Raw genomic sequence first — 13620 nt, 5'->3', positions numbered from 1 at the left:
AACAAATTTATGGTAAACGTATTATAAACGTGTTAACGCGACAACCGCATGGAAAGTTATGACACATTAGTTTTCTTCTCTGTGTTGTGCTCGAGGGGGAGTTCAAAGGCGTATAGTCACTGTAATGCAAGCCCTGCAACTGTCAACCGTATACCTGAGTGGAATGAGAGGTAAGATTGGTTTATGTTCTTTTTGAATTAATTTGTGAAATCTACAAGAACTTGAGAAAACATCCTCTAATTCTAGGATGCTGTGAATGCCCTGCTCGAATTTTTAGTCGAATTTGCTGTGCAACTTGCTGCGCTATGCTCGAAAAACCAATGGCCTCGAAGTTTCGCCAAGTGTCTACCAAGTTTGTAGCACATATCGTTCCAGGGAATCACAAACCACGGTAGATCTTTCGCTCGTATCAAGCAGGAAGCTTGTTGTTGAACGAAAAGAATCAACTGTTTTGGTTGTTTGGGAAAATTTGTTTCGGGTGACTGGTTCCTGGTAGGCGCTACTCAAATTCATAATTGGATTGGTCCAGTTTCTATAGCGCATAAGAAAAACTAACCGATGTAGAAGAAAAGCTAGCTATACTATAGAAAACGTAAAGGCCCTTCGACAGGATACTCCCCACAGTGGAGTGGAACTGGATTTAGAATGGGTTCACAATGCAGATCAAACATCTTTGAAGAGCGCCACAGGGATTCCGACTAATGTCCATGTTATGAATTACCCTAATTAACCTAACTTACATTTACAAGTATGCCTGTCTATAATCCTAAAATGTCATTGAATGATTGGAAAAGCGAGAGTAATAAACTTTGACTATTATACGAACAACCGAAGAAGTAACACTCGGTTCATTTTACTCTGCCACCAATCCGAAGCTTGGCCATCGATTACAACAGTTTTGGCGACGATACCGGAAAAACCTGCGTTTTCAAGAGGAGTGATCCGGATTTACCGTAAACGTTTTATCAGTTTAGAGGCAATACAGGTGGAAGAAAGTTGATTTAGCTACAAGCAGGAGTTGTGCCAATTTTGCTGCGAAAGACGAGAAAGCACAGTGTTACGCCTCGGGGCCTACCGGACGCAAGCAATTGGTGCTACTAGACAATAAAATTGTTGCTATACGAGTCGCGCCATTGTCAAGTTCGAAAGTGTGCGTGAGTTTGCCGTATACCTAAATTGAGGTTTGTTTTTTTTCTGTTGTTGCTGCTTGATTGTTGTTAGCTGTTATTTTATACGCTACGCTGCTTTTGCTACTCATGTTGCTGGAATAATTAAAAAAATGACGCGACGACTTGAAGAAGGAGCTGCGCTTGTGCGAAATTCTGTGGCACCGAATTTCACCATCGATCCTTTCGACCGAGATAAGACAAAATGGGCCAGGTGGGTGAAGCGGCTCGAAGGAGCGTTCCGAATGTTTGAAGTTCCAGACGACAGAAGGAAAGATTATTTGTTACACTACATGGGAGCACCAACTTACGATTTATTATGTGATCATGTGACCCCTGCTGAGCCAGAGAACAAGACATACCAAGAGTTGGTAACTACGATGGGTGCATTTCTCGACCCGGAACCGCTGGAAATGGTTGAGGTGTGGAAATTTCGGTCTCGCAAACAAAAAGAAGGAGAAACAGTAATCGAGTTCATCACGGAACTGCAACGGGATCCGAAATACTGCAAGTTCGAAGGATACCTCGAGAAGGAACTAAGAAACCAGTTGGTGTTCGGAATGAGATCGAAGCGGATTCGGTCTCGCCTTATTGAAGAGAGGAATTTGACATTCGACAAAGCTAAAGACATCGCCATTTCTATGGAAGCTTCGGGCGAGGGTGCTGAGGTACTGGAGGGTAAACACGAGGTTAATTATACGGACCAAACGAAGCATCGAGGACCCGGAACTAAGGTAACTAACTATACTAACAGACAATGCTACAGATGCGGTAGTACAGCCCATCTGGCGAGTGCTTGCAAACACAAAAATGTAGTATGCAATTTTTGCAAAAAAGTAGGGCATCTTCAACGGGTGTGTCTCAAATTCGCATCACAGAACACGGATGCAAATGTATCGAAAACTGATAGAAGGTCAAAATCCAAAAAGAAATGGCATGCAAATAGGATTGAAAAGGAAGACGATCAGAGTGATTGTGAAGGTAGTGTCGAAGGTAGTTGCGAAGATGAGACGGATGTGGACGATGTCTGCGTTCTGGATATCTGCAAAGTTGATCGTGATAAACCCACATCCCTTTCAAAAATAATGTTGCCAGTAAAAGTAAACAATTCTATGATTAGGTTTGAGGTAGATTGCGGATCGCCTGTCTCGATAGTCAGCCTGACTGATAAGGAGAGGTATATGAATGACACACAACTTGAGAAGACTAACGTTGAACTGGTAAGCTATTGTGGAAACAGAATTGAGGTATGTGGTTATGTAAATGCAGAGGTTGAGTACAAAGGTCGTACAAGCAAATTGCGCTTGTTCGTTGTGAATATAAAGAAGCATCCATTGTTAGGTCGCGAATGGATGCGTGAATTGCCTTATGATTGGAATAAGATTATACGTAACTCGGATTTTACTGTAAATACTATCGCCGTTCGTACACCTCTGTCGGGTGCAGTTAGGGGTCTGCTGGAGAAGTTCCCTAGGGTGTTCGACGACTCTGTTGGTACAATGAAGAACATCCAGGCTTCGTTGAGTCTTAAACCAAACTCTAACCCGATATTTCTAAAAGCTCGTACATTGCCCTTTTCCATACGCAATATCGTGGAACGAGAGATCGAGAGTATGGTGAATAGTGGAATCCTAATGAAGGTCAATCATAGCACATAAGCTACTCCTATAGTACCCGTTATGAAATCTGCAGATCGCGTTCGTTTGTGTGGCGATTATAAAGTAACCGTTAACAAACATTTGAACATTGACGAACATCCTCTACCGACAATTGACGAGCTATTCGCGAATATGGCAGGTGGACAGAAATTCTCGAAGTCGAAGTCGAGCTAAGTCTAATTAGCTCAGGCGTATCTTCAAATGAAAGTACGCCCGGAAGACTGCGAAATCCTTACGTTGAACACACATCTCGGCTTATACCAACCGTCGCGGTTAATGTACGGTGTAGCGTCAGCACCGGCAATTTTTCAACGCGAAATTTCTCAGGTACTGGGAAACATTCCAGGTGTTTCGGTGTTTTTAGACGACATTAAAATTACGGGACCAAACGACGAAACTCATTTGAAACGACTTGAAATGGTTCTGCAGAGGCTTGACGAATATAGTATGCGTGTAAATGTGTCAAAGTGTGACTTTTTCGCCGATCGTATCGAGTACTGCGGATTCATTATAGATCGCGAAGGAATCAGAAGGACGAAAAAGAAGGTTGAAGCTATTCAAGAGATGCCAAGGCCACGCAACCGAGAACAAGTGCGCGCGTTTGTCGGTCTTGTTAATTATTACATGCCCAATCTTAGCACAAAGATTTACCCGATCAACAACTTACTTAAAGATAACGTACCGTTCAACTGGGATGATCAATGTGAAAAGGGTTTCCGGTGGATAAAGGAAGAAATGCAATCAGATAAGATACTAGTGCATTATGACCCCAAATTGCCTCTAGTGCTCGCAACTGACGCATCGCCTTATGGTGTCGGCGCTATTTTAAGTCATGTATATCCTGATGGTTCCGAAAAACCCATACAATACGCTTCGCAAACTTTGAATAAGAGCCAACAGAATTATATACAAGTTGATAAAGAGGCATATGCGATCATATTTGGTGTGAAGAAATTTTATCAGTATCTTTTCGGGCGGAGATTTACTCTTGTCACCGATAACAAACCCGTATCTCAAATTTTAGCCCCAGAATACAGATAACTCTTTCAGCGTTAAGAATGCAGCACTATGCTGTATTTCTCGAGTCTTTTGATTATAATATTCGATACCGATCATCCAAAGAAAACGCGAACGCGGACGCCATGTCACGACTTCCGATCGAAGATGTGCACAACAAAAATCGTATAGAAGAGGTTGACATTATTGAATTGAACCTAATTGAGACGTTACCGGTGACCGCGGACGAGTTGGCGGAATTTACGAAAAACGATCCAAATGTGCATAATCTATTGCAGGGTTTGAAAGTCGGTAGAATGGTAGATGGCCGCGATAGATTCGGAGTAGACCAAAATGAATTTTCGGTTCAGAAGGGTTGTATAATGAAAGGAATTCGAGTATACATTCCTCCGAAATTGCGTAAACGTGTTTTAGATGAGCTTCACATGGGCCATTTTGGGATATCCCGCATGAAATCCCTAGCGCGATCCTATTGTTGGTGGGAGTGTGTAGATCGTGATATCGAAGATTTATCGCGTGATTGTTGCGAGTGTGCTAGCGTGAGGAAAAATCCCCCGAAAGTAGCTATTCATTGTTGGGAAAAGCCTGTCGAACCATTTCAACGGATTCACATAGACTTTGCAGGGCCATTTCTCGGATTGAACTTTTTGGTTATCATGGACGCGTTCACAAAATGGCCGGAAGTGAAGCTAATACCTGACATGACTACTGACACGACCATTGATAAGCTACGTGAATATTTCGTAACCTATGGTGTTCCTTCGGTAATCGTTAGCGACAGAGGCGTTCAATTTACTTCTGAGCAATTCCAATCTTTTCTTAACAAAAATGGTGTAACTCACAAAATGGGTGCACCATATCATCCGGCTACAAACGGACTAGCAGAACGATTTGTCCAGACTTTCAAGGACAAACTGAAAACGTTGAAATGCGACCGAAAAGATATTCAATTTGAGCTCTATAAGATTCTTCTTGCATACAGGCGAGCAGTACATCCTGCAACGGGTAAATCACCTTCAATATTGGTTTTTGGACGACAAATAAAATCACGACTCGATCTAATTGTTCCTAAAAACGGAGAGGATAAGGTTGAGCGTGAGGAACAGGGTGATGTACGGTGTTTCGCTGTAAATGACAGAGTAGCCGCTCGTGATTTTTTGAGTTCCTCCAAGTGGAAGTTCGGTATTGTTACCGAAAGGCTAGGGAAGTTACATTATATGATTGAGCTAGACGATGGGCGAATCTGGAAAAGGCATATTGATCAACTGAGTTCCGGACCTATAGAGCGAGTTTTTGATGCAGATCCTTATTCTATTAACGTCGAGATTTACGACCATAACCGCTGTGAAAATCCAATAGCTTCACCAAAACGACAGCTGCCGACTAAACAGACCGACACTCCAGCTGCCGTCAAAAACAAACAAGCAATCCCGACAACCGACAATACCGCTCCTGTTACTCAGGATGCTATCGAGTCAGGGGTATCTGACAAAGAGAACATCAAGTCCAGATCAAGATCAGAATGTAAGGCAAACAATGGATCTACAAACAGTACAGTAGGTACACCGAGGCGATCTACTAGGGTCAGAAATCCCCCGAAAAGGCTTGATATTTGATTAAATTATACTACTAACAATACTAACATCGATCACTTTATTACAATGTTGTTAAGAAGATATTTCTCGTTAAGGGGGGAAGAGATGTTATGAATTACCCTAATTAACCTAACTTACATTTACAAGTATGCCTGTCTATAATCCTAAAATGTCATTGAATGATTGGAAAAGCGAGAGTAATAAACTTTGACTATTATACGAACAACCGAAGAAGTAACACTCGGTTCATTTTACTCTGCCACCAATCCGAAACTTGGCCATCGATTACAACAGTCCAAGAATGGAGTACATGGCTATCAGTCCGTATTTCACTTGCATAATGTCATTAGCATTAACTTGATTACCCACCAAAACAAGAACGATATCGTAACAACTACCAAACAATTACAATAATCAAGATTCTAAAATAAAAAATAGTTACTCGCCAGTTTTATTTTATTTAAAATAGAATATTTTCAAAGGCCTCGTCAAGCATCAAACGCTACCTGCTATTGTTTATTCGCCATTTCGCGGGAGGCGTCGACTGCAATGAAGGAAAGAAGTTGTTCATCCTGATGCAATGGCTCGACGGTTCTATCAACTGTTTTATATGCCCAATGCTGTCCAAATTAACCTTTACATCGCCAAGCGATCGAAGCCACTTCTTAAGTATACCGTTTTGTTCATGTCCACCGTTTTGTCAACAGCAATTCGTATCAAACGGTGCCTCGCCAGAAAGAAACCCATCGGCCCAGAATGCCTTGTAAACCGTAACGAATCGAAAAGCATTTTCGTTAATATATTGATATTCAGTGGCCGTCACGTGATGATACTTTCTCACTAAGCTCCAAATGTGGACAAGATAGGTTCAGGACGAATAACATTTTTTTCCCGAACATTTTTTGGTTTTCTTCAGTTTAGCTGAATATAATCATGATTGAAGCACTTCCGATGCTGATGTCACGGGTGTGCGGTACACTTTCGCAACATTTTCAATTAAATATATACGTTATTCATATTCGTTCCACAATCGTTCTTTGTTGTTCTGCAAGCCGTACACTATTTTTGGGTCTTTAATCTCCTTGATGGCACTTTTTCCTAGCAATTGTCTACTGCCTCGCATAGACTGAACCATCGGCGGCATTTGGAACAAGTTTCGAACGCCTGTCCGGAATGGTTATGGACATCGCTTAGTGTGAAAACAGGATCCTTATATGTTGATATGAAATCTCTGATTCGAGTATCAATAATGAACATTGGAACTTACCGTAGGACAGTCGTGTTTCTGCTCCGCTAGAAACGGAGTAATATTATTTTCCAGCATTGAGAGGATGAACCAGTTGATATATTTAACATTTGACTAATAAATTACCTTCACACTGAGTTTAAACGGTTTCTTTATTAATAATTTGCATTTTGCAGCGAGAGCCGTAAGAGCAATTAATAAACTAAACAAGCCGTATGTATGAGGTCGCAAGTGGATTTATTTATCAATAATAGACTGATGTCAACGGCCTTTGCAGCACAAACTGTTCTTCAACGGACGACAAAGAAGGGCCGCATAATTTTCACACATCTGGAAAAGGCGTATTGCACATTTTCTCGATTTTAGAATCCGAAACAATTTTTTTCAAGGAGATGTATGATTACAATTACGCACTTACTTATTATGTTTATTTTGGATCTTAATTTTGGGTTCCCATGTCAATGGCATAAAACTAGGAATTAAAACCATTTCAAAAATGTGCAGTTCGAAGAATTTTTGATTTTTTCAATAGATAGAGACACCAAATTAACGTGACAGTATTCAGAATCGATCCAGCGATGAAAACGGAAGCTGTTCTGCATATAAATTTTTTTGACGAGAAAAGTCTATTTGAACAACAACTAAACAGTTTGTTTCTGCAAACAAGCTAAATTTTTCTGCGTGTACCAAGCAGCTGCTAGATTTACAGACATGTCTGTATTTTACAGACTTTTGATGTCTCCTACAGACGCAGCCAGAGATCTACAGACTTTTAAAAGGGTAATAGTGGTTAGTAAAATTGCACTAGAAGAACTGTTTTCGAATACGAGTGATTCCTTCACAATAGAATTCTACTTTCAATCTATTTCTAAAGTAAAATTTTAGTGTAACTAGGATTTACACAACCATCTACAGACTTTTACAGATATTTTAGTTATTCTTCTACAGACATTTCAAAAAAACATGTGGCATCGCTGGTACCAAGAATGTAGACCGAAGACTTTTAGCAGATAGACGTGCGGCACCTTGACAGATATATACCGAAAACAAAACAAACATGTTTTGCATTCTCTTGGCAACCGTCGTGATAGCAAGTTGTGAAGTATAGCCTTATAATCAATCAAGTCGCGACATGTCCAGGATAGGAAAATTTTGAGAAAAAACGTGCTTTTGATTTTCGCTTCGTTGGAATAAAGTTTAAGTGAATTATCTATACCACATCGAATTTATATAAAATTAGCTTATAAGGTGTATATATTATCTCCATTATTTTTTATTTCTTGTAGCGGTAAGTACTTTTAGTGAAACTAAGCAATATTTAAGGTTAGGTTAAGTGCGTTTGAGTGCGACGTGGGATGTTTTCTCCGTAATGAGTCAGGAAACGTATAATGGTGATGCAAGAGGGGGAGAAGACCCTCCTCTTGCGACTTATTCGGATAGTTTTGATTCCGCTAATGAGGAAGGAGATGGAAGATGACTTACACCAAAACCAATTTGTAATCAGTGATTCTGACTCGACGACAGAAGAAAATAATAGTGGAAAGAGAATAAAATCAAGTACAGGGGCATACAAAAAAACCACGAATGACCAACAGAATTCAAATAATGAACAAACTGGACAGGAATTTCAACAAGTAACCAAGAAAAAACGTAAAGAAAAGGTAAAAGATGGCAAAGCTCTTGACGATGGTTGGGTTAAAAATTCGATCTACACGACTTTTTTCATTGAATCAAAATCTACAGAAGAACAGCAGAACAACTCTAAGACCAAGAAAATACATGTGATGGAAATAGCAAAAATCTAGCATAACATACAGGTTAGGAATTACAAAACGTTGACGGAGGCAGGTAAAAACAGGTTCAAAATTACGTTTGACAAACCGAAACAGGCAGAAACAATACTCAACTCAAAATTACTAACAGATTCATTCAACTACAACGTTTATGTACCTAATATAATCAGACCATAGGGGTTGTCACAAATATTCCGCCATCAATAACAGAAAGTGAAATACAAGAAAACATTAACTTGTCGCGAAAAATACAGAAAATTGAAAGAATAAAAAGAATGATCAATAAAGAATTGATACCAACGTACTCTGTTAAAATTTTCGTGGAAGGTGATAAACTTCCAGAACCAGTAAGTATATACGGCATTAATGCGAAAGTTGAGATTTATATTTTCCCGTTAAGAGTCTGTTTCAATTGCTGGCGTTATGGCCACAAGGCTAAGGCGTGTAAAGTAAAGTTGAGGTGTAAAAGCTGCGGATTAGAACACAATAGTAAAGAATGTGTCTCTAATACCAAAAATGTGTAAACTGTGATGGTGAGCATGAAGCTAACGATAACAACTGTCCTGAAAGATACAGACAAGACCAAATTCGAACTGCAATGTCTAGCAAAAAATTAACCTTCTCAGAGGCTGCCAACCAATATCCCTAACCCAAACGATCACAACAAATACGACTGCAATCCACAACACAATTTCCCCCACTTAACACAAATCTGGATTCGTACAATTCAATAACTCCAAAATTAAATCCTATAGCTAAAAACGTCAGACCCAAACCGATGATCAAGAACCACACCTTCCCGCAACCTGAAGTTGTTAAAGAACCGATCCACGAATTCAAAGAAAACCCTTATAAAGTAACAGAAATTGAAAAAATAAAACAGGAAGTGAAAATAGAAATTATGAACGAATTAAATAAAACCGGTTTTTTCAATAAAATTAAGAAAATACAAGATCAAATTAAAACACAAACAAGTAAAGATGTCAGCGATTTGAACTCAGATTTACTACTCATTAACATAAATGACGAACTCGCGTCAATATTAAATTCTACACTATAAAAACAAAACCAACTACATTATTAATTTTAATCAATATTCAAAAATGGCGAATGTTACAAGAAACTTACAAATACTACAATATAATATCAATAGCATTCGTCCCTCGGAGACACGAGCACTACTATCGAACTTTCTCACAAAAAATAAAATAGATCTAGCTATATTATCAGATTTTTGGCTTAGACCAACTGAAGTGATAAATTTTGCAGGATATAAGTTTCCAAAATCAACCAGATTAAAAGGCTATGGAGGAGTAGGGTTTTTAATCAAAAATGATTCCGCATTTAAAGAAATCGACTTACCAAATATAGATCCAATTGAAGCAATAGCAATACAAACACTGAACACAATCGAACCAATTATCTTAATTTCAATTTACATACCGCCACCACCAATAAACAATAATCAATTAAAAGATCCATTAAAGAAATTACTTTCCTACATAGATAACTCGAATACACATATCCACATAACCATAAAATAATGTTCTTCAAAATATTAAATTCAATTGCCTGCTCACCTTATAATCACACAATAGTTAACAAGAACAAAGCAGTAGAATTAGCTAATAAAATTGAAATAAATGAAATACAAAATACTGATGACCTGCAAAAGTTGTTAAATGGGTGTATAAACAAATCACTATATAATATAACGGAATCTAAAAAAGTTCCTAAAAAATGGTGGACTACAGAAATTAATAATTTACTGAAAGACAAAAATGAAAAATTGAAAAATTACTACAGAAATCTAACTATGAACAACTTTTTAGACTTTCGAAAAGCAAAAGCCAAACTTAAATCGGCAATTAGAAAAGAAAAAAGAAAAACTTATAAAGAATTGATTGATGAAATAAATCCAAACTTACCACCTAAAATGCTTTGGAACACGGTTAGAATATTAAGTGGAGGCTTTCGTAAAAAAGATAACATAATTTTAATGAACAATGAAGAACTGGCACAGAAATTCATGGACCTTAATTTTCCATCAATAGGAAGAGAAATAGCATACAACCCGAAAACAAATATTACAACTTCAATCAAAATTACTGTAGCAGATTTTTACAATATACTAAAACATAAAAAAAATCATCGGCTCCAGGAAATGACTACATTTCATATCACATTTTGAAACAACTGAATTCGAATCTCATAGAAAAAATAGTAGTCATTCTAAACGATGTATTGAAGAACAGAAATATTCCGGAAGAGTGGAGGACTGTAAAAATAGTTCCTATACAAAAACCAGGAAAACAACAGATTGATCCATTAGCGTACCGCCCAATTTCACTAATCCAAGTTTCTCTTAAATCAATTAACATTGTAGTTAAAAAAGAAATAGAAAAATATATAGAAAACAATAAAATTATACCCAAATGCTCATTTGGTTTCAAAAAAAGATCCTCTTCAATTAATTGTGTCAACTATCTGATATCTAAAATCAACGAAACAAAAAGAAATCAATTAACTCCAGTGGTTACATTCCTTGATTTGTCAAAGGCCTTTGACAATGTAGACATTGAACTATTACTAGACATACTAACGACAACCGCATACCCTCTGATCTAATCGATTGGATATATTATTACCTTAAATAAAGAAAAGCAACAATTACGTTGAATAATGGAAATCAAATTTCTTCGATAACCAACAAAGGACTTCCTCAAGGATGCCCATTATCACCATTATTGTTTAATCTGTACACGTCAAAAGTACACGAACTAGTAGAAGATGACGTAATTTTTTTTCAGTTAGCGGACGACTTCGCGATCTTGGTTATCGGTAAAAATATTGATGATGCCACCTTGAAAATGAATGATATCTTAAGCAAAATACAATTAACCTTTACAAACCTAAAATTAAAATTAAATCCGGATAAATCAGCCACAGTATGCTTTACAAATAAATTTCACAATAATCTCAATATTCAAATAGATAACATAAACATTAAATCAGAGCCATACCAGAAATACCTTGGTATATGGATTGATCATAAAACAAATTTCAAAAAACATATAACAGAAACAATATTTAAAATCAGGAAAAAGACAAATGTTCTGAAAATGTTAAGTAAAAAAATGGAGGAGCCCATCCCAAAGTAATGCTTCAAATTAATAAAGCAGTAGTAAGATCACATATTGACTATGGTATTTCTATATACAGTACTGCATGTAAAACAGATTTAAATAGACTTCAAGTTGCCCAAAATGTTGCACTCAGATTATCGTTAAGATACTCAAAATCAACTCCCAATCATGTCGTATTAGCAGAAACAGGCGAATTACCAGTAGATTTGAGAGCAAGTACACTAGCCCTCAAGGAAACGGCCAAAACTCTCTACTTCAATAATAGCCCCATTGTAGAAACATTATCTCCAATCATTTTCTCAGATAACAACTTTAAACATCTAACATACCTAGAGAACAATGCAACCTTACACAACTTCCTTCTAGTACAGCTTTGTGCGATGAACAGAAAAATTCCAAACTTCGAGACAAAAAAATTAGAAATCAATTCAAATTTAGAGTCAGTAACTAAAAATAACACTAACAAAGCAGTTATGAAAACAATAGCAATACAGGCAATCCAAAATTATTACCAAAATGTTTATAAAATATACACCGACGGAACCAAAACGAACTCTGGAACAGGTATGGGTTTCTATGATGACCAAAAACTGATATCAGTAAGTCATAAATTAAATCCTCTTTTTTCAATAGCTAATGCTGAACTTGCAGCGATATTAGAGGCAATAAAATATGCTTATAGGGAAGGAGAAATGAAAATATGCATTCTTACTGACTCCAAAAGTGGATGTCAAATGATTTTAAATGGTAGAAATTTAGAAAACTACATAGTGAACGAAATTTATAATTTTTTAGAAAATTCAAATATCACTAAAGTAATAGTGCAATGGATACCCAGTCATATTGGAATTTTGGGAAATGAACGAGCGGACACGGCAGCAAAACATAGTTTAAACAGACGAGCAATACTTCCCATTGGTCTGACCTTGGGAGATGTAGTACTAACATGTAAGAACACAGTCTTAGAGGATTGGAATAATAGATATAGACTAATATCAGAAGAAAAAGGAATTAAACATTTTGAAATAATGAATAAAATAAGCGAAAAACCTTGGTTCCACGGAATGCCCTTTAAAACAGTTGACACCATAAGACTTTCTAGAATAAGGTCATTGCATACTGCCACAAAAGAAAGACTTCACAACTGGGGTCTGATACGAACACCATTATGCGAAACCTGTAATACGGCGGAGGACCTATCCCATGTCCTCTTCGAATGCACGAAATACAATTTATCCCGTCGTAAATATCCGGTACTTAACAATAGTTCAGATATTATTAAAATAGCAAGAACAAAGTCTTATAATGAGTACAAACAAATTGCCAAATACCTAGAAGAAATAAAAGTAAATGTTTGAGTCATAGCAGGAGTGAAAATGTCCCAAAACTTTACACAATTCGATGTGGTTTGGTATTGCTTGAATCGCGACAACTAAGTGAAAATCACTATGCTTTCAAACGGGTTCGTTGTCATGACCAAAGAGAATAGGGAAATAGACGAATAGTGTGAAGCCAAAAATACCTTATTGAGCAGACCAATCGTGCAATGTAAATAAACATTACTCATGCCTGAGTTGGAGGAGATAAGTATTGTACTTCTATCAAAAAAGAAATTTGAATTTTCGTCAGAATTTAGCTCAATCGTGATTGTAAGGTGCATTCTAGAGTATATGTATGAGTAAAAATAAGCTTTAGAATTATTTCATCTCTTTGTTTCGAAATGCACATCGTTTGATAAACAAATCCATTGATCGACATACGGTTTGTTTTCAAAATATAATAGGAGTCATTTAAAGTGCTGCCTGTAGAAGCGGTTGCCAAAATTCTAGTGTTGAAATCATCATAAAGGGAGTGTTGCCGTTTTGACTGATTTTCACTCTTCGTCTCTTTCACTATTCTCTTTGGTCATGACTAATGAAATTTGACAACACTTGGCTATATGGATCAACCTGGTCTGTGCCAAAAAAAAACATGTTTTGAAGCGAAAACAATGGGAACA

General features: G+C 37.3%; 1 protein-coding gene across 1 annotated transcript; it reads left to right on the top strand.

Annotated features, from left to right (window-relative positions):
* The first annotated feature begins 3882 nt into the window (after positions 1-3882).
* On the top strand, positions 3883-5457 carry LOC131695020 (uncharacterized protein K02A2.6-like). Its single transcript, XM_058983553.1, has one exon. The coding sequence runs from the start codon at positions 3883-3885 to the stop codon at positions 5455-5457; it is 1575 nt and encodes a 524-aa protein (XP_058839536.1).
* Positions 5458-13620: the final 8163 nt, after the last annotated feature.

The sequence above is a fragment of the Topomyia yanbarensis genome, unplaced genomic scaffold (genome assembly GCF_030247195.1).
Source record: "Topomyia yanbarensis strain Yona2022 unplaced genomic scaffold, ASM3024719v1 HiC_scaffold_24, whole genome shotgun sequence".
Taxonomy (NCBI): Eukaryota; Metazoa; Arthropoda; class Insecta; order Diptera; family Culicidae; genus Topomyia; species Topomyia yanbarensis.
Note: the sequence above shows the minus strand (reverse complement) of the source record. Positions and strands in the feature narration are given on the sequence as shown.

What these genes read in the sequence shown, in the direction of transcription:
- LOC131695020 (XM_058983553.1), top strand. Translation starts at nt 3,883, where the DNA reads ATGCAGCACTATGCTGTATTTCTCGAGTCTTTTGATTATAATATTCGA.